Source organism: Pleurodeles waltl, chromosome 1_1, assembly GCF_031143425.1.
Source record: "Pleurodeles waltl isolate 20211129_DDA chromosome 1_1, aPleWal1.hap1.20221129, whole genome shotgun sequence".
NCBI classification, from domain to species: Eukaryota; Metazoa; Chordata; class Amphibia; order Caudata; family Salamandridae; genus Pleurodeles; species Pleurodeles waltl.
Window position 1 is genome coordinate 313,732,407 of NC_090436.1, and position 21,315 is coordinate 313,753,721.

General features: G+C 44.8%; 1 protein-coding gene across 2 annotated transcripts in view; it reads left to right on the plus strand.

The window, feature by feature from the left end:
• The window catches only part of SETD9 (SET domain containing 9), a 141,782-nt gene that overhangs the window by 62,746 nt on the left and 57,721 nt on the right, over positions 1-21,315 (plus strand). For both annotated transcript variants that reach the window (XM_069222329.1, XM_069222337.1), the window contains exon 2: positions 6,200-6,555. In XM_069222329.1, the coding sequence (XP_069078430.1) occupies positions 6,200-6,555 (356 nt within the window). The remainder of the gene's footprint in view (positions 1-6,199; positions 6,556-21,315) is intronic.

Genomic DNA, 21,315 nt, shown 5'->3' on the forward strand with positions numbered 1-21,315 from the left:
GCCCAAAAATACATGAGGGCCCCTGGGGGCGACCCTTGCCCAAGGGGCCGCCCCCCAACACAAAAAATACACATCAACAATAAAATCCCTGGTGTCTAGTGGCTTTCTGCCCCCCTTGGGGGCAGATCGGCCTAAAAATAGGGCCAATCTGCCCCCAGGGGGGGCAGAAACGACGTAAAATACATTTGCCCCCAAAGGGGAGCGACCCTTGCCAAAGGGGCCGCCCCCCAACACAAAAAATACAAATCAACAATAAAATCCCTGGTGTCTAGTGGCTTTCTGCCCCCCTTGGGGGCAGATCGGCCTAAAAATAGGGCCAATCTGCCCCCAGGGGGGGCAGAAACGACGTAAATTACATGTGCCCCCAAAGGGGAGCGACCCTTGCCCAAGGGGCCGCCCCCCAACACAAAAAATACACAGCAACAATAAAATCCCTGGTGTCTAGTGGCTTTCTGCCCCCCTTGGGGGCAGATCGGCCTAAAAATAGGGCCAATCTGCCCCCAGGGGGGGCAGAAACGACGTAAAAAGCATGTGCCCCCAAAGGGGAGCGACCCTTGCCCAAGGGGTCGCTCCCCTACACTAATATTCACTCACACACACACACATACAGAAATCCCTGGTGTCTAGTGGGCATTCCTGCTGCCCGATCGCATCGCGATCGGGCAGCAGGAATGCTCAAAGAGACATCGAGGGAAAGGAAAACCCTTTCCTTTCCCTCGATGCCTCTCTGAGAGCACCCCCACCCCGCACGAAGGTGAAATACTCACCTTCTCCCTTGACGCGCTGGAAGCAAATGGCTTCCAGCGCGTCATTCCCCGTTTCCATGAAATCAGCGCGCGATCGCGCGCTGACGTCATGGGGGGGGGCGGGGGGGGGTGGGCGTGAAAGGGGAAGGGATTCCCCTTTCAGCCCTGGCCTGGGGGTGTTGGGGGGCGGCCCTCGGGGGAAGCGCTAGCGCTTCCCCCGACTGCCAGTCCCTGGACGTAATGGTTACGTCCATGGCGCCACACGGGCGCTGCCATGGACGTAACCATTACGTCCGTGGCGGGGAAGGGGTTAAAGGAAAACGAGATGCATTACAAAAACGAAAAATGAAACGTTTTCGTTTCATTTTTTCAGAGCAGGCAGTGGTCCCAAGGACCACTGCCTGCTCTGAAAAAATGTTTACAGTGACATTCACAATGGGGAAGGGGTCCCATGGGGACCCTTTCCCTTTTGCGAAAGAGTTAGCACCCATTTGAAATGGGTGCAAACTGCGAATGGTTTGCGTCCGCGTTTGCGGTCACAAAACAATCCTACATTGCACTGCTAGTCACAATTAGGAAGGGAACACCCCTTCCTAATTGCGACAACCCGTTTTGCGATTCGGTAACCAGGTTACCGAATCACAAAACTGGGTTTTTGCATCGCAATGTGCTTTTTGCACGTCGCAAACAGCGAAAGTCGCTGTTTGCGACATGCAAAAAGCAACCTACATGTGGGTCTTGGTCCCTAATTAGGTCTGGTGTTAACAAAGACATTTTGTTTGTATTAAACTTCTATTTCTTTCTCTTTCGGCTGGCTTTACTGTGAGTGATCGCATTCTGCTCTTCCACAAGGAGCATATTGGCACACAAAGTAGTTTTGTTCAGTGTCAGGAACTACAGTGGCAATCAGTGACGTAACGAAACTGGAGGGTGCCCCTTTGCAAAGAACATGGAGGAGCCCCCCCTCCAGACTCACTCAGGGCAGGTGCTGTGCTGAAGGGGCCCCCTGGAGGGCGGCTGCGGGCCTTTGTTATGCCACTGGTGGCAACGTGTGCTTTTAGAATTCAAAAACATTTTGGGGGGTTTTTGCCAATGTTTGTTACAATGTTGAGGGCCTGGTAGCTCCCACAACAATGTACAATGCAAAATATTACAAAAGCCATGTCAAAATAAGACACGCATTGATGAAACTAAAAGACTTATAAAAATATGTCTGATCAGTTGGCTTTGTCAGTGTTTGTTTATTTTCATGCTTCCCATATTCGTGTTGAAAATGGTTACACTGATTTTTCCATTAGAAATATTTTTGGGAAATACTAGCATGCATCAACACATTTTACTAAATGACACTTCATTTGCATCTAATCAGAGAGCATTCTGGGAGCATTATACTTAGCCTCGTAGCCTAAACTTTTCAGACATGTGTATACACATTTTTTTTTTTTGGTGCTGGAACCAACGTCAGTAGTGAAGTGTTACCTTAAAACATTTATTTACAGCACTCACCCTAATAATAAAGGCTTTCAAATAATGAACCATAAATACAAGTTCGAACAGCATTATCTTTTGGAAACACATTACCTCAACTGCAGAGAGTTCCACTCTCTGTAAACAAGCAGCCAAAGGGTTTGTGCTGCAGAGGGTTGGGCCTACTTGTCCCAAGGACAAAGTAAACATAAAAAATGGATGCCCTTGACCCCAAACAAGATGGACAAAAACCCAGCACCAGGAACTTGCTCACTACTTGCATAACCGGAGTGGCCACCTTGGATGAAGTCTAACTGCCTCAAGCTGAACACGGACAAGCATGAAGTGGTGAGCTTCATTAAGGATGGCTTGCAGTTCTAATCCACCTGGTCCCTGACAGGTATTAGATCTGCTCCCACGCCTAAAGCACAAGCAAGAAACCTTCAATCATTATTGACCGCAAATTGGACACGTCCGCTCAAGTCAGCAAGTCAGTGTAGTTGCATCATCCTGTTTCAGCATCCAGAAGATGTTGAAGATCTTAAGTGGCTAGTGACCTACACCAGGAAAACGGTCACCAAAGCCCTCATCAGTAGACTGACTACGGGAATACCCTATACGCAGGAATAAATAACCAGCCAACAAAAAGACTCCAAATCGTCCAGAATGCAGCAGCCTGAGTAGTATTCAATCTCCCATGCTGGGGCCACATCACACCTCACCTAAGGGAACTCCACTGGCTCCTGATACCGAAGCGCACACACTTCAAGCCTCTCTCTACAGGTACACAGCACTTCACAACACAGTCCCTGCCTATTTGAAGAACAGCTGTGTACAATTCCACCATACCCTCAGGCACCCCTTCTGTGCTGGACTCCCACTTGCACACACCCCATGCATACACAAAAGCAGATCAGAAGGTTGTGCCTTCTCATACATTGCTCGTAAAGCCTGGAATGACCTCCCACAATGCATTACAGAGACCTTGTATTCCCGTCTTGAATTCTGCAAGAAGCTGAAGACCTGACTCTTTAAGTAAGCCTCATGAGGCTAGCCACACACACCTGCAGCTCCAGGATACCCTCACATGGATAGTGTGTTATAAAAAAACAGGTAACATAACACGTCGGGCATATCCTGTTGTGTCAAGTGTCTCTTGCAGCAGAGGAATATCATATTGCTTGTCATGTAGCCACTTTAATGTTGTTTGTCCCCTAATATGAGTTTTCAAGTCTTGGACATGTAGCATGACTACTCGTAAGTCCGTCGTAAATTCTATGTGCGCTTATTACCAGGTTACCGAAACCTATCTCTTACGGTGCAACTTCACAAAGTAGTGTAATTCCCCAAAATTTATGATGCATCTGATTACGCTTGACAGGACATGCCGGTGGATCTCCTTTGTTCTCCATACCACACAACTCCCACCCTTCACCCCCCGTCCTCTCACCATGTACTGTGCGAAACAATAGAACAAAAAGTAACCAGTTGGTTAACATTAGAATATTCAACAATATGAGTATTTGAGACCTGGCGTTCATGCCGATAATGGCATTCAAGAATACCCCTAGGATAGTGGGGCACCATCCATTGCCACTTGGCAGATGGAACCTGGCTGGGGGAATCCCCGATGCCTTTCACATTGGAAAAGGCTGATTTTACTTTACCCGCTTCTAAGTGGAGGGAAAGTATGGTGGTCAGGAAATCAGTCTTCTTCTGATGCTGCTGTGCACGTGTCTCTATGGATGATTGCTTTGATCTTGTTATTTTCATATTTCTCTGGTAGCTGTTGGCAAGCCTCGGATTCACAAGATGCTACCTTCTGTGGCCCACGTACTGCGTGCTTCTTCGGCTCATATGTGAAGAACAACCCCCATTTGTATGGGATTGATTTTTGCCCCAGTGTTGATGCTAAAGGTTTTGCTCCTCTCCCAGGATATGTCTTTGAAAAGAGATATTGAGTCCCCTTTAGAGGAGATTATAGCTGTTGCCTGTGATCCAGTCATGATTCAGACTTTCAGTTTAGTGAAGTGCACTCTTGTCAGGAAGTCGTGTGGCAGCTTTTGGTAGATCTCATAAATGTCAAAGAAACGAAGTGTACAGTGGAGTATACATTCCGCAGGTACTACTTGTGAGAGAATATAATGGAAAAGCTCCTTGATATGCTGTTCGAGATTGAGGTTCTGGGTTGCTTCTCCTAATCCTGATGGCATTCCTCCAAGAGTGGATTTCTGGGTCCTTGGGGTGCTTGGCTTCTAGTGCTCTCAATTGTTGTGGAAGATCTGTTTGCTTGCGAGCTTGTTACTCACTGAAGGTCTCAACCTCGTCCATCCATGACTCTTTTTGCAGATAACAGTCGAGGTTAATGATCGATTTCAGTAAATCTTGATGATGTGAACAGAGTTTTGTCTTCAATTCCCAGATGAGGAGTTGTATGTCCTATCTAGTAGCTGGTGACTGTGTCGCTAAACAGTACAGGTTGAAATTGGTGCCCTGTTTTTCCTGCAGGAGTCAAGGGACCCCTCTGTCATGCTTGTATCCTGTCTTTAATAGATGGTATTTTTGTCTACTTATGCTTGCTAGTCACCATGGTGTGGTTGCAGTCGGGGATTTCCACTTCATCAGAGCCCTCTGATTGGAAGTGGTACTTTATTTTCTTGCGGTGGTCAATGTATGTGGGCAGACCTTACGGAGCCCATACTACAAGCGAATAGCTTGTAGTCTGAGAGGGTAGGATGGCAGCACCTGTTTTTTTTTTATCATCTTCACTGCCCCAAATCCATCAAGGGGTTTTCCCGCTAGGATACTCTAGGTTTTATTTTTTTGTCTTTTTCCCTTTTTTTAATGTGTTTTTTTGTTGTTGTTTTACTTCAACTGAGGTTGTAGTGGGATTGAAGAATCAGTAGCAAAACGCACAAGGCAGTGCCCAGCTCAGGTGTATTCACTAGGGGTCAGTGTCTTCTTGCTTTTAGGCTAAGAAGGATAAATAGAGCCGAAGGTTGCAGCACAATGCCCTTGCTGCTAGAAGTCTTCAGTCAGGATATTAGTCGATCAAGTCTACTGGGTGAGGCTTGGCCCCCACCAAACCAGTCTGTCAACCTTCTCTGTATATTTTTTCTGCTCTAACTTCAGGGGATCGGCAGGCACAACCATCATGAATCAAGAGCAATCTCCTGATACCACCAGACTCTATTCTACTGTGAATGGGCAGGGCCCACAGGTGATCACCGCTTTTTGGTCCCACCACCCTGGGAATAAGATGGGGAGCTCACCTATATTGGGCTGTTTGTGAGCCCTTTTTGTGCCTCCATGGCGGCTGGCATAATCAGCAAGGACACATCTTCTGGGTCCACACCCTGATCACGCCCCCCAAATTTAAAATTCTTGAGGAACAAAGGTAAACGTGGAGTGCTGCCAGACGTGTAAGGATCTAAACTTATGAACTGGAACTAATTGGGGAGAAATGAGTGGAGCCGGCCTAGCACACTGTCATTCTGTATCATCTGAGTGGTAAGGATCTTTACATCCTTTACTTCCTACGGGTCAGTGGTACAGAAGGGCACCCTGACGTCTGGGAGCAAAAGGAAACTTGTTATCCTTAATGTCAAGGATGCAGATGGCAAATGCTCTACTTACTTTTTTGCTATTTCTGAGCTGCACAGAGGTCTGAAGTCACAAAGGAAATACTGCAGGAGGTGTTGCAAATGCACTCTGAAAGGCTTTACCAAGATAGGAGGGATGTTGTCCTCTAGGTCAAATGGTGGGCTTCTTGATAGTGTGAACTTGTCTACAGTCCTCAGTAGAGTGAGAAGAATCCCTTTGTTAGTTTTTACACAGAGTTTTGTGAGTACTCCTACACAAATATAATTTCTGTTGTGTTTATATTATTAATTGTTGGTCTGTGAGTCTTTATGTCTAGACTTCGGGTGGTGCAAGTAATGGGTATATCTTATAGTAATGTTAATTATTCTCTCCTTTATTTGCAGAACAATGCGGTATGTGTCAGAAGCTTCCAAAGACAAGATCATTTCTGATGCAGACGTCTTGGCTACACTGTTAAAAATCTTTCAGTCGTTGTTCATATATGACTTTAATAAACAAAGAGACTTGCTTTCCTTTCTATCAAAGGATGTTAAATTGAAATATGAAGAATTGTTAGCTCTTCCTAACATAACTTCATCCAGACATCAAATGGAACCCAGGCTCCATCCACAAGAAATATTATTTGAGGCTCTAGGATTTAGTATTAAGGAATGCCCGAGTACTCTCATCTCTGCAGGAACTGGAGTCTTTGTTTCAAAAGGAGTTGTACCAAAAGGAGCTGTTGTTTCTATGTATCCGGGTACTGTAAAACTGCTTTATTTATTAATAATATTTTAGCGAAGTAGCACTGCAAAGTTATTAAACTGTCTCTGCTAATTCACCCAGCACAACCCATCACTGCTGACCAATGTTGTAACGCAAAATGATGGGGCCTTCCTATAAAACCTAATGAGCGGCCCCAGAGTCTTGCATATTTCACAGATATTCATTAACCTTTACCTGATTGTAGACCTCCTAAAATGATCCGGCCCACTTTGCCGCAGCAGCTGCAGGAGTTTGTGTTACACCCCTGGTGATGATATTTATATATCTATGTATGTATATGGTATTTCTATAATGGAAACCTATTCAAAAGACAGCGGAACATTGTATCTGGTCAAGGACATAAAATCAATGAGTAAAAGGAGATGGAGCTGGGTTGAGGATGGTTAGTGCGTTATGAAGTACTGTTTTTAAAGAGGTGAGTCCTCAAAACTTTCCTCAATTCCTATGTAGTCTATAGTAGAGTTCCCAAATCTAATTGTATTTAGTATGTGAAGCTAAAGCTTGGTCATCATCTTCATCATTATCATACCTTACCCCTACAGACACTCTTCCATTTATCGTAATCCTCTGTCCAATCTCCTGCCTCTTTTTACCCCAAAACTAAATAGTGGATACTAACTATTGGATGAAGTAATTTAGGAAGGCCAAAGAGCTACGTGGTAATGTTCGTCAAATTTCCCTAACATGAGGAGTCCTGGCTAGAGGAGCATGACCATATTGTGGAGAGATGAAGTATGAAGGTAAGCCAAACTGAACGGTATTGCCCTTAAGTTGGGAGATAAACAGGAACTGTCCAAATGTTGTGCCTGAATGACTGGAATGCTATTTGTAAGTAGTTGATAAAAGTGGACATTGATGCTTTCATCTCTGAAGTTTTAAACTTAAAGAGGAATACGGTAGGAAATAGGGATATTTGACAACATGTTAGATAGCCAATTATGGATTGGTAAATGTACTGCTGGTGTGGGAGGGGGTAAGAGGAAATCGCAAGAACGTCTGATTTACTCTCCTTTAAATTATAGTTGGGGGTGTTTAGAATTACAAGAGCAACTCAAATGTCCATGTGAACATGGGAATCAAGCATAAACTTGGAACAGGCTTTCACATGGAACTCATGTTAGACAAAAAAATAAATATGGCAGAAATTACCTGTCTTAAATTAATCTAAGTCACAGCCTTGAAAATAGGAGAGAAGATACCTGTCAAGATTCAATCAGTTTCAAAACAAATATAGAGAAACCAGTATGGCATAGTTAAGTTAAATCCATCCGGGTTAAACGTTTGTTTTAAACTTGAACAGTAACACAATGCATAAGCAAAATTATGCAGTGAAGTGAACGGTGAAGGAGTTTTGTGAGAAGCCCCAAGTGAAAGACCATAACCAAAGGAGAAAGTGGTGACGAAATACGCAAGAGTCAATGGTACACTGGTATTAGCAAAACAGCCTCATTTGCACATAACATGAGACAGTGCTTCGCAGTTCCCACAGTGTTAGGTTTAAAGTACAAGGCCCGTCTATATAGACAGCGTTATGACCCTACACTAGATGAGTGTGTCTCTTCAGGGCTGAGGATTACCGTGGGGGGCACGGGGGGTTATCTAATTAATGGAGCCTAGGTTCAGGAGGTTGCTGTAGGTGGCCGCAAGAATCAGACCTATGGCCTAGGGCCACTGAAGACGGTAAGCATTAACGCAATGGTTCCAATACTTATCACCAATGTGCAGAGTAAAGAAAAGCATACACACAGGACTGACCCCTTGAGTGCAGATAATCCAGTGCTGCTGGAGGTCCCAGTAGGGGAGCTGGAAACGCTGCGGCTCGAGTGGCAAACTTGGCATACTTCCAATCGGAGAGTCACCAGTATTGAAGATCATCTTGGAGCAACCTCCTGCACCCAGGCTCCATTAATAGAATACCTACTTAGTTTGATCTGGCAAACAGCCTGGCACTTCATATGTAGGCAAAATGGCAGTGGTCTCCAAGATGAGCTCTGAAGTATGGGGATGCAAATCATCTCATCGTAATGAATTAGGACCTACCGGTTAGGAGTAATGACAGCTGAGAAAAGACCGTGCCCCAATGCCCTGGCATCAGAAATTAGTGTCTGGTTGTATTATATGTCTACAGTCACCAATGGAGCAAAACGCCTGGCTTCACCATGATGCATGCTTCAGAGAACACTGTCTGCAACCTGGAGAGTGACTGTTTCGGTGCTGTAACCTGTTCTAAAGCTGGACTGGCAGTGGTGCAGAAAATAGTTGGATATGATTTGTTCTTTCTGATGTAGCTAAATATACTCCGACCAGTTTCTCCAAGAATGAGGAGTCCGTAATTAGATAGCAGTTAGCTAGTTGTAGAGATTCCATGTCTACCACCAGAAATTCAGTTTTAACACATAACATCAGCCTGTTTGACCTAACAAAGAAGCAAATAAATTTTGTTTCTGGCTCAGTGAGTCATGACTTGAGATTAGGGTGACCACCTGGCACAGAGGCAAATTCTGGACAGGACCATAAAAAATTCAGGACAAAGGGTCAAAATTCAGGACAAAAATTCAGGACAAAGGGTCAAAATTCAGGACAAAAATTCAAGAACAAGCTTTGGTTTTACAGACACACGCAAGAAAGGCCATGCCTCACTATGTTGTCAGTGCATTTATTTACTCTTTTTTAACATAGCACTATTTATTCACTGTGGACCTTTTGTGATTGCCTCCTGGTATGCTACATTCAGGTGTCACATTACGTCCTTGTTCAGTAGTAAATTAATGCCCTTCACGGCAAGGCCATTACCCCTACCCAAATCTACCCGATCTTTCCTGAAGAGAAAGTAACAGCAACATTTTGATTATGTTTCTTAACATTTCAAAACCCCTGGCAAACAATTAGGGAAACATTAAGATAATTAACCTTATAATAGTTTAAACAAATTGAACAAAAACATCTGGCTTACCCCAACCGCCCATGGACTTTCAACCTAATTTTTTTTAAAGAGGCAGGGCAGATGGTGTGGGTGACAGTCTCACACCTAATGACAGGATGTGATGTACCCATAACTTGTCTGTAGTCTCACTGCACTAGAGTGTATGTTTGGGACTCTACATTTATCTCAGAAATGGGAGCCCGGACTACCAATCAAAGATAATAAAAGAGTAGGATGAAATCGAGATCAAATGGGAGATCCACGGCAAGTAGTTCAAAGGGTTGTTGCTAACAACTGGATAAATAAAGAAGAGAAGAACAAGGTGGGACAATTCCTAAAATCAGACAAGATGGGTCCACCAAGACTATTTGAAGGTATTGGGTACCTGGGGAGTTGTCTGCACACAGGAGCGAAACAGAAGAGGCACTGTCAAGTGGTTGAACAATCAACACCCATCCACCTTGGCAAACTCTTCTGGTGCAATGGTTCGCTGTTAGTGCTTGTGAAGGGTGAGCAGGGGCCAGACCCCTTGCAAGGTTGTGCAAGGCAATTGCCCGCTTAGTCCATGTCTTTATATGGTTTTGAAATTGAGCAAAAGCCAAACTAGAGATCTGGGTTATCCCTAAGTGTCAAGTACACATAGAATCTTCAAAATATTTGGGATGTAAATTGCACAAACAAAATTTACAAATTTTAAAATGTAATTAGTGTTTCTTTAACATATGGCACTGTTTTCACCTTCATACACAATTAGATCTCAGATTGAACTGGGAACCAGTTACCTTTTGATACCTAGTGATTAATATCTACCATTCTTACACTGATTTCCAGGATGAAAATCTTGGCAGAGCGGACGGTCCCTCCAAGCCCAGTTTGCTTTTTGGTCTTCTCTTCTGCTTTCTGTAGAGGCCATGTGGCACTAGCGAAGATGGTGTGTTAGCCCAATGATAGTATTATTTTGCAAACCTTCCCCTGCTCGTCCTTCATTCTTTCTTCAGACAGGCTACACATCTGATTTGGTCGCTGCGGCGCCATCGGGAGCTCTTTCCACTCTAAAGCTAACTGTGACTGCAGGTGGATTAGATCTTCTGGACTTAGAATGCTTTTATTCAGCTACAGATGTCCAATGGGTGGCTCACTGGCTTTCTGCCCATCTCCCTGCATGAGATGGGGTTTACCAGTAAAGACTTTTAAGAAAGGCTTAATGCACTGCTCATCGTTTCCTACTGACCATTCTATGGATCACCATCCGGGGTTATCATGCATGGCTTTCTCTTGCCTTGCCAGAACCTGTAAACTCACTGACACAAAGAAACCCTATGCTCCTGCACTACCTTTGCTAAGCCTTCCCACTCGCACAGGATGGCTGTGCTCAGAGCAACTCCATCAGTGGCATGTTGCAGGTGTCTTAAAATTGGGGACTTTGTTTCTGAACAGTGAGCTACTAAATTTCCAAACCCTTGTGGCAGACTACCATCTTCACCCCAGTCAACTCCTTTCTTACAACCACCTTAAATAATCATTAAATGCCCTAGAAGCTCTGTACCATAGGAAATGGTGGCAAACTGATGGAATGGGTGTACAGACCTATCCTGCAACATGGAAACCACTCCAGGTCTTCTTGTCATACTACCTGGGTGATTGATGTAGCCAAACCTCTGCAAGATATGGACTAAAATACTGGACTTTCCCCACAAAGTATCCCACAGCTGTCACTTTAAGTAAATTCATAGTGCTTCCTTGTGAATGCATTCTGCCCGTTGTTTTCCATTGGCCTTGTGGTTTGTAACTCACAATTTGTTGCTTTCAATTTGCTGGCTTTATTTGTTTTAGGCTATGCAGCTTGAATTCGTCCCTTCCCTTGCCAAAACCTTATTTACAGTATCCTGCTGAGTGCTCCCTTTCTGTAAACAGGCCTGTAAATCTTGTTCTTATCTTATCATATTTGCTGTGCATTCAAAGAACATAGTCAAATGTCAGGCTCTGTCTTCGGTGGGAACTTAGTGTTTACTTTCCTTTCTCTGACTTCAAAGTGAGAGGATTTATGCAACATTCTTGCTGGATACTGGGGTTACAAATACCTTTACATGATTAAAACAAATCATTGCATTAGGTGATGCAATTTCCACACATCATCATCTGTGCACAATATAGTTTGATTTGAAAAACTGTATATCTGTGCAAATGTAATGGTCACTTCAATCAAAAATGTGTTGTCTGTAATGGCAGTGTGTTACCACACCATGCATGCTCCACTCCACTCTGCTCTGCACCACTCCACACCACTGCACTCTACTCTGTATCACTCCACTTTACGCCACTCCATGCCACTGCACTCTTCTCCATTCGGAACCACTCCACATTATGACACTGCTCTCTATGCTACTTCACACTATGCCTCTCTACTCTACTCTGTACTACTCTACTCTAAGCCACTGCACTTTACGCCTCTCTACACCACTGCGCTCTGCTCGTCTGCATGCCATACCACTCCAGTCTAGGCAACACCAATCTAATCCGCACAACTCCACTCTCTGCCACTCTGCAACGCTGCACTGTACGCCAGTGCACTCTAAGCTAATACACTCTATGCTAATGCACTTTACTCTGTAACACTCAACTCTATGCCCCTGCACTCTACATCAATACACTGTACATCATTCTAATCTACTCTGCACCTCTGCACTTTATGCCACGGCACTCTACACTACTTTACTCTATGCCATCACACTCTATGCCACTTTATGCAACTCCACTCTAACCTGCACTTCTCCAGTCTAAGCCACCTCACTCTACTGTGAAATAATCTACTTTATGCCACTGCACTCTACTCTGCACCTCTCCACTCTATGCAACTGCACTCTACTCTGAAACAATCTATTCTACGCCACTGTACTCTATACCACTCTGACCACTGCACTCTAGTTCAATGCACTCTACACCACTGCAAGCTGACACTCTGCAACACTGCTCTGGCCGCCACTATACTCTACACCACTCTGCTCTGTACTACTGCATTTTGCACCAATATACTCTAAACAACTGCATTGTACGCCACTGCCCTCTACTCTGTACCACTGTGCTCTACGCCACTGCTCTGTGCCACTCTACTCCACATAACATCACTGCACTGACACTTTACTCTGCAGTGTTGCAGTCTCCACCACCGTACTATACACCAATGTACTATGTACTACTGCATTCTATGCCACTGCAATCTATGCCACTCTACTCTGCATCACTCCACTCTACAGCACTTTGCCCTACACCACTGCACTCCCTGCAACGTGAGTCTACTCTGCAATCTATGCCACTGCACCACTCTACACTACTACTCTCTCTGCCACTCTATTGTATGCCACTCTACTCCACTGCACTCTATGCCATTCTACTCTGTCCCATGCTACTCCATGCCACTGCACTCTAAACCACTGCACTCTACGCTAACGCACTCTAAACAACTGCACTGTACCCCACTGCACTGTACTTTGCACCACTGGGCTCTACGCCACTGCTCCTATGCCACTCTACTCCACCCCACACCACTATGCCACTAGCTTTAAGCCATGCTGAACAGCAGCTACTCTGGTAACATGGTTAATGGCTAAAACACATTAGCAAAGCCAATAACTCTTTCGTAGATGAGACCTACTGCTTTGCCAATGTTTGTTAGTACTATGAGGTACCGAAGTACCTGAAAGAACTGTAAAAAATACAATTACATCATAATAAAGGCTGCTACAAAATGCGCAAATACATTTCGGTTAAATTTTTTAAAAAGTGCTTCGCAAATACAGATTTGAATAATATACAGTTTATACCTAGTGCTAAAAAAATGTATAACACTACATTAAAACCACAAACTCCACAGCTCACCTTGGAACACCATTACAATACCTCTCTGAAAGAAATATCTTTGCCACCAGAAAGCTTCAAGTGACTCCTTTTAGTAAAGTCAATGCAGGTTTTCAAGCCCTCTTGTATTTGCAGATTTACCAGTTGCCCACATTTGCATGTCTTTAGGGAAAGAGACCCCCTGGCAAGAAGGCCTTTTCTTATCTGTCTGCCCCTCCCTCCCTCAGAGCACAGGAGACCGCCTGCCTTCCAGTCCAGCTGGGGAGACTGATCTGCCCGTAATTTCGCCCTGCCTCCGTTGCCCTTTAGGTGAAAGGCTAAAATTACGGACAAATGCCGTCCATTAAAGCTTTCATCACGGACAACGGACAGCAGGGCGAAATTACGGACAGTCCGTGAAATTTACGGACGGGTGGTCACCCTACTTGAGATGCCTTGTCCAGATTATCAGGTGTTTGGTAGGCGCCAGTCATCCGCTTCCCTCCTTGATGACTGCATTTTAGAGTAGTCCACTCACCATAAAATGACTACAAAGATGATGGCCGACTTAAGAAATCACTTACCTTTACTTCTCTTTTAAAAAAAAAAGTATCATCCTGCACATGGATGTGTGCGTTTTTTTTCTTGCAAGAGCTCTTATTCAGTGCCTTTGGAGTGACCGCGATATCAGATTTTTGCACAGCGGTTACCAGACAACTTCATTCTGTTGGTTTCTGTTTCAAAAAACTTGCATTCTAAAAGGCCAGTTCACAATAAGGCAGTACATTTGCACGCATAGATTCACTTCGAGTTCCGCTCCAGATCTACTGTTTTTCTGAACCCGCTAACACTTCCAGGTTTCCACACGAAAGCTGCGCCAAGCACATGTTTATAAATGGATCTCTGGAAAGTCCAGCGAATTTTCCAATCAGTTCCCGCTGTAGCGAGTTCACCATTTCAGTGGGAAAAATATTTGTACATGTGGAGAAACAATTTCCTTAATTCTTCCTCCATACAAAGGAGTCTTTCATCCCGCTTCATCATGCCTTGGAAAGGTTAGCATTGTTCTGGAGTAAAAATCTGACACTTTCCAGGCTGTACAGGGAATGATGGGAGTTTGAATGCCCACAAAGGTGTTTGCGGACATTCTCATGCTAACCACGCCTAAGAGCGCCGATCATCTCATTCCTTGACTATGATTTACGGGAGCCGAGAACTCCTCAGCTTTACCCTTGGGGACATTTTTAAAACGAATATTTTTCTTTTGGCAATGTCGCATCTTCAGTGAGAATAAGTTATTTGGTCGCAGGGTTCTTATTAGAGAAGGGCAGGCTTACTGACTTGTTTCTCAGCAGCTTTGTTGCTTTAATTGTAATATGTTGTCCTGTTATCTTTCAGCAAAGCACTGCAACGGTAGCACCTCTAGAATTATGAAGTGCACAGTCCCAGGGGAAGAATCTTCTGAATATAGCGCAGCATCTGTTCCAACCCCATGCTGTTCTTATATTCTCGAGTTGCAGCTGCACGTTGTATTATCTGACTCTTTTGGTTAACTCTTTAGGTTAACTTTATCTTCTGACCATTATAAGCAGATTCCAGTTCATCTTACTTCATTTTGAACTTGACAGGGGGGAAGATCTCTTCTAAGATTGTGTTCTGACTTTCCTTTCATGAGCTGCTTGTCAGTTGGCTCCCAAATCTCCAACTTTCACCCAAACATTTTCTAGCTTGCGCATGGGAAATCCATCCGGTGGTGAATCAGCTTTCCTGGCATGTAATCTATGGTCTTTTTCAACTGTGTTGAGCTTTATTACATGTGATTGAAAATGAATGCCGGAGTCCTTGCCACAAGGCTCCAGGAGCTCCATTGCACCCATAAAGCAAACATCAGAAAAAAGACAAACCTCTGTGTCAACTTACTAGACCGAAGAATGTGCACACCATGGGAGAATCTAGCATCTTATTTGAATGACTGAGGGACCAGGGTAATAGCCAAACCGGCGGACCTGCAGTGAGAAGCACATTACTATTCAAATATCTTTAAAAAAAAAAAACAGAAAAAGGCTCAGGCCTTTTAACAAAATAGCCAAATTCTGCAACAGTGGAGGAAATCACAAGCTTTCATCTCCTTTAACACACTTGGCAACACACCAACCCCGCTGTGGCGCTTTTGAAGCTCATCTATGGCTCTCATACAAGACAGGCAATGCTTCTGTATGCTATACTTGTCTTCCAACCGCACTCATGAGCGCCGACCCGCCTGTGTACGAGGTAACAGCACTGCAAGGCCGCACAGATGGCAGCTGTGTGCTGTACTGAGGACAGCGAGAAAATAACATAACTCTTGCAAAAGGTCCTATTTATTTTTAACATGGAGATGGACATATTGCATTAAACATTGTTCTTTGGTCCGATTTGCAAAAACTTAAACGCTTTGGGATGTCCTCCTAGCATCTAGCACAAGAAAAAAGTGAAAAGGTGACGTATCTCATTTGAGCCAATGCTGTATGCTCAGCTGCCTGAGTTGCCTGTTTTGCCACGAAAACTCTAACTGAATGATTTATTTCTGAACTGGCTGTGGAGTAAAGTTTATGTCTTCTTGGTAGATAGGTTATGAGCTGCCTTCGATCTTCCGGCATGCGTTTCTAGAGCTCCAAGTTACCAGACTCGGCATCATCTATCTGTAATTGCCCTGCAGATCTCCAAAAGTTCCAGTTTACTGGGCCAGACCCCTCACTAGACTGCCTCTATAAGACTGGAAAACGAAAAGAACAAGCATTTGCAATGCAACGGGTCTTGTATTTCTCAGAGTTAGAGCTATTAGCAGTTGTAAACTCCCAACCAGACTTTTCTTGCCTCATTAAATGGAAAAAAAGAGCGTGATCGCGCTGCTACAGTTCACTCGTAGTGAAACCTATCAGCAAAAGTGCAATTATCTACGTAACCTGCAAAAGTGCAATTAACTATGCAACAGAGTTGATGTCATGCAAAGCGCTCGACTTCTGCCAAGCGAGATCGTGCTGCAAAAAAAGAGAAAAAGTAGTCCACAAACCGGATGGAAAACAGCGAGCCTTGTATGTTTTCAGTACTTGGTCGCTGCCCTTGAGGAGGGCTAGCCACCGGAAAAGGCATGACGTATGCATGCCTTCCACTAATGAAAGCAAGTAGACTTTAAAAGGCAAGCCCACAAACCAATGAAAGACACTGACGTGACATGGACGGGCTCCAAGCTCTTTTCTAACTACCACAGCGTCTCGCAAGCGCATGCTAGCGCAGGCTCGACCCTAAAAAGGGCAAGCTTTCTTACTCTACACTGAAGAGTGTAGAATAAAATCGATCTTCTCTTATTCAATTAAAAAAGAGAGTGCAAATGTTCAAATATGAACCATGGACCTAAGATCATAATTCTGATAGCCTACTGAACAATTGATCAAACCCTCCAGCCAATAATTAGTAACTTCCCCTCTGATTACTTGATATCAGCCACTCTTCTCCCACCTCGCTGCTGCTACTTCTCAACCCAAAGTGCTGCTGTGACTCATGTAAGCCATATTGGAATTGTTCCACCCCATTTTATTTACACTGAATGCTTTCACACGTTTCCCCAGTTCTCTTCACCGCAATTACAGTATGGTAATTCATTTTCCAAAGAAGATGAAAGCATCAGAAGGACAATATCCCACTAAACTACATACTAAATAGCATTCCGTGTTTGCATCGTAAGGCTCCCGGAAATGCTGACCATATTCATTCATGCTGTTTCTCAAAACAGGTGTATGTGCAGTTCTTCTCATGGGGTCAGCAAAAACAAGCATTGGTCGAAGGAACTCCAGATCTGTTAAGGTCTTTTCCAGTGACTGTTTGTGAACATTGGCCTAGACACTCTACAAGTACTTTTCCAGAGTCATTTCGGAAAAAATGCAGAAATGTAGAATGTAGAAATCGAGAACATTCATCATGCTAAATACATTCGCTTTTTAAATATTCTGCAAACTGACTTGTTTGCTTCTATGCCCAGTTTCAAGAATTAACATTATGGATTTTTCCAATAGGTAGTGTGGCGCAACTGCTGTGGAAACCTCCTATGTACGCTTCCTACCCTCAGAGGGATGGCTCAGTTCTGTTACTGGATCCTTCGGATAACCTCACAGTTCTTTTGGCCTGTTGTCTTTTGTTCTCCTTCCGCTTCAGTCATTAAGACATTTTCCAGATTCGTTTTGTTTTGTATGTTGAAGACTGAAGTTGAGAGACAGTTTGATACGTATTTCTTGGTGTCACCCTGCAAAGCCACTTCACACTTCCTGAAGTCTGCACCTTAATCAGGCTTTGATTGCTAAAGCTCCATTTAATACAAAAGCTTTCAGTTACAGTTTTAATGTTTAGGTCTGGGTTTTGATAGCACAACTGTCTAAGAGACCTGTTTCTAACAGTATGCATAGAGGTGGGTTTTGGGTCTGCTTTTTTTTTAAAACTGTCATTCTTTAACAAACTACTCTGAGCCATTGGCTTGAGACTTTGGTAATCATGTCTTGGTTCAACCCAGTTGAATATTCAACTCTTACCCAACACTGCTGGTATTTTAGCAGTATTATTTCACCCCTCTCCAGTACTGGCATTCAACTCCATGAGGGACTAGTTTAACAATACAGCCCTCTCGGTCTGCTCCCGCTGTGTCCCTCCTCTTTGTGTGTCTTGATCAAATGTGCTAACACTGCATGCCTTACCTCATTAAATCAAGACCTGTTAGCTTTGCCGATGGTGGTTCTTTTCCAGCTTCCTTTTTGCCAGTGTTTGCATCTTCCTGCATGAATGTCCACTGGTTTTGAGGTCCTTTCATTGAGTTCAGTAAAAGCAAATGATAAATTAAAAAATATATTATGTTACGTTAAGTGTATTTGTAAAACTCACTATCACTCACAAGGGTGTCCTGGCACATATTGTCTGTAAAAAAAAGTTTCTCTGTAAATCTTGTAAACTAGTACATTCAAAGGTAATTAATAATTTTTTTTAAAAAAAGCAACATTGTAAATAATATAGAACAATAACTCAACTATTTTAAAATGCATTGCGAACAGTGTTGCACTACGCTTTTTTTAGGTCGAGTGTGCAAGCGCTCTGACGTGTTGTAATGTATCTGTGGGCTTTTAACCACGCCCACCACACGCCCATCACTATCATTCCTTCATAGGTTTGTGTAAGGAAATGCCTCCTTGGCATGGTTACCCCCTGACTTTTTGCCTTTGCTGATGCCAAGTTATGATTTGGAAGTGTGCTGAGGCCTGCCAACCAGGCACCAGTGTTCTTTCCCTAAACTTTACTTTTGTTTCCACAATTGGCACACCTTGGCATCCAGGTAAGTCCCTTGTAACTGGTACCTCTGGTACCAAGGGCCCTGATGCCAGGTAAGGTCTCTAAGGGCTGCAGCATATCTTATGCCACCCTGGGGACGCCTCACTCAGCACAGACACACTGCTTGCCAGCTTGTGTGTGCTAGTGGGGATAAAAAGACTAAGTCGACATGGCACTCCCCTCAGGGTGCCATGCCAACCTCACACTGCCTACAGGTATAGGTAAGTCACCCCTCTAGCAGGCCTTACAGCCCTAAGGCAGGGTGCACTATACCATAGGTGAGGGCATAAGTGCATGAGCACTATGCCCCTACAGTGTCTAAGCAAAACCTTAGACATTGTAAGTGCTGGGTAGCCATAAGAGTATATGGTCTGGGAGTCTATCATGCACGAACTCCACAGCACCATCATGGCTACACTGAAAACTGTGAAGTTTGGTATCAAGCTTCTCAGCACAATAAATGCACACTGATGCCAGTGTACATTTTATTGTAACATACACCCCAGAGGGCACCATAGAGGTACCCCCTGAAACCTTAACCGACTACCAGTGTGGGCTGACTAGTTTTGGCAGCCTGCCACACACCAGACATGTTGCTGGCCACATGGGGAGAGTGCCTTTGTCACTCTGTGGCTAGTAACAAAGCCTGTACTGGGTGGAGGTGCTTCTCACCTCCCCCTGCAGGCACTGTAACACCTGGCGGTGAGCCTCAAAGGCTCACCCCCTTTGTTACAGCACCCCAAGGCACTCCAGCTAGTGGAGTTGCCCGCCCCCTCCGGCCCCGGCCCCACTTTTGGCGGCAAGGCCGGAGGAGATAATGAGAAAAACAAGGAGGAGTCACTGGCCAGTCAGGACAGCCCCTAAGGTGTCCTGAGCTGAGGTGACTCTGACTGTTAGAAATCCTCCATCTTGCAGATGGAGGATTCCCCCAATAGGATTAGGGATGTGCCCCCCTCCCCTCAGGGAGGAGGCACAAAGAGGGTGTACCCAACCTCAGGGCTAGTAGCCATTGGCTACTAACCCCCCAGACCTAAACACACCCCTAAATTGAGTATTTAGGGGCTCCCAGAACCCAGCAAGATGGATTCCTGCAACCTAAGAAGAAGAAGGACTGCTGAGCTGAAAACCTGCAGAGAAGACGGAGACACCAACTGCTTTGGCCCCAGCTCTACCGGCCTGTCTCCCCACTTCTAAAGACACTGCTCCAGCGACGCGTTCCACAGAGTCCAGTGACCTCTGAAGCCTCAGAGGACTACCCTGCATCTAGAAGGACCAAGAACTCCAGAGGACAGCGGCTCTGTTCCACAAAGACTCCAACTTTGCAACAAAGAAGCAACTTTGAAACAACACACGTTTCCCGCCGGAAGCATGAGACTTTGCACTCTGCACCCGACGCCCCCGGCTCGACTTGTGGAGAACAAACACCACAGGGAGGACTCTCCGGCGACTACGAGACCGTGAGTAGCCAGAGTTGACCCCTCTGGGCCCCCACAGCGATGCTTGCAGAGGGAATCCTGAGGCTCCCCCTGACCGCGACTGCCTGCTTCAAAGACCCGACGCCTGGTAAAGACACTGCACCCGCAGCCCCCAGGACCTGAAGGATCCGACCCCCAGGTGTCCCTCTCCCTTGCCCAGGTGGTGGTTACCCCGAGGAGCCCCACCCCTTGCCTGCCTGCATCGCTGAAGAGACCCCTTGGTCTCCCATTGAAACCTATTGTGAACCCGAAGCCTGTTTGCACACTGCACCCGGCCGTCCCCGTGCCGCTGAGGGTGTACTTTTTGTGCTGACTTGTGTCCCCCCCAGTGCCCTACAAAACCCCCCTGGTCTGCCCTCCGAAGACGCGGGTACTTACCTGCTGGCAGACTGGAACCGGGGCACCCCCTTCTCCATTGAAGCCTATACGTTTTGGGCACCACTTTGACCTCTGCACCTGACCGGCCCTGAGCTGCTGGTGTGGTAACTTTGGGGTTGCTCTGAACCCCCAACGGTGGGCTACCTTGGACCCAACTTTGAACCCCGTAGGTGGTTTACTTACCTGCAAAAACTAACAAACACTTACCTCCCCCAGGAACGGTTGAAAATTGCACTGTCTAGTTTTAAAATAGCTATATGTAATTTGTGTGAAAACTGTATATGCTATTTTGCTAATTCAAAGTTCCTAAGTGAAATACCTTTCATTTAAAGTATTACTTGTAAATCTTGAACCTGTGGTTCTTAACATAAACTAAGAAAATAAATTTTTCTATACAAAAACCTATTGGCCTGGAATTGTCTCTGAGTGTGTGTTCCTCATTTATTGCCTGTGTGTGTACAACAAATGCTTAACACTACCCTCTGATAAGCCTACTGCTCAACCACACTACCACAAAATAGAGCATTAGAATTATCTCTTTTTGCCACTATCTTACCTATAAGGGGAACCCTTGGACTCTGTGCATACTATTCCTTACTTTGAAATAGTGCATACAGAGCCAACTTCCTACAGTTTGCCTTTGAAAAATCCTTTGTTATCATTGATAAATGCTTTACGTTTGTCCCTCCTTAGGGCAGTTTTGTTACCGCCTTGGCCATTGATCCTTTTACTTGGATAATTGCACATTTGCCGATATGTTTGACTGCGAGTGAAC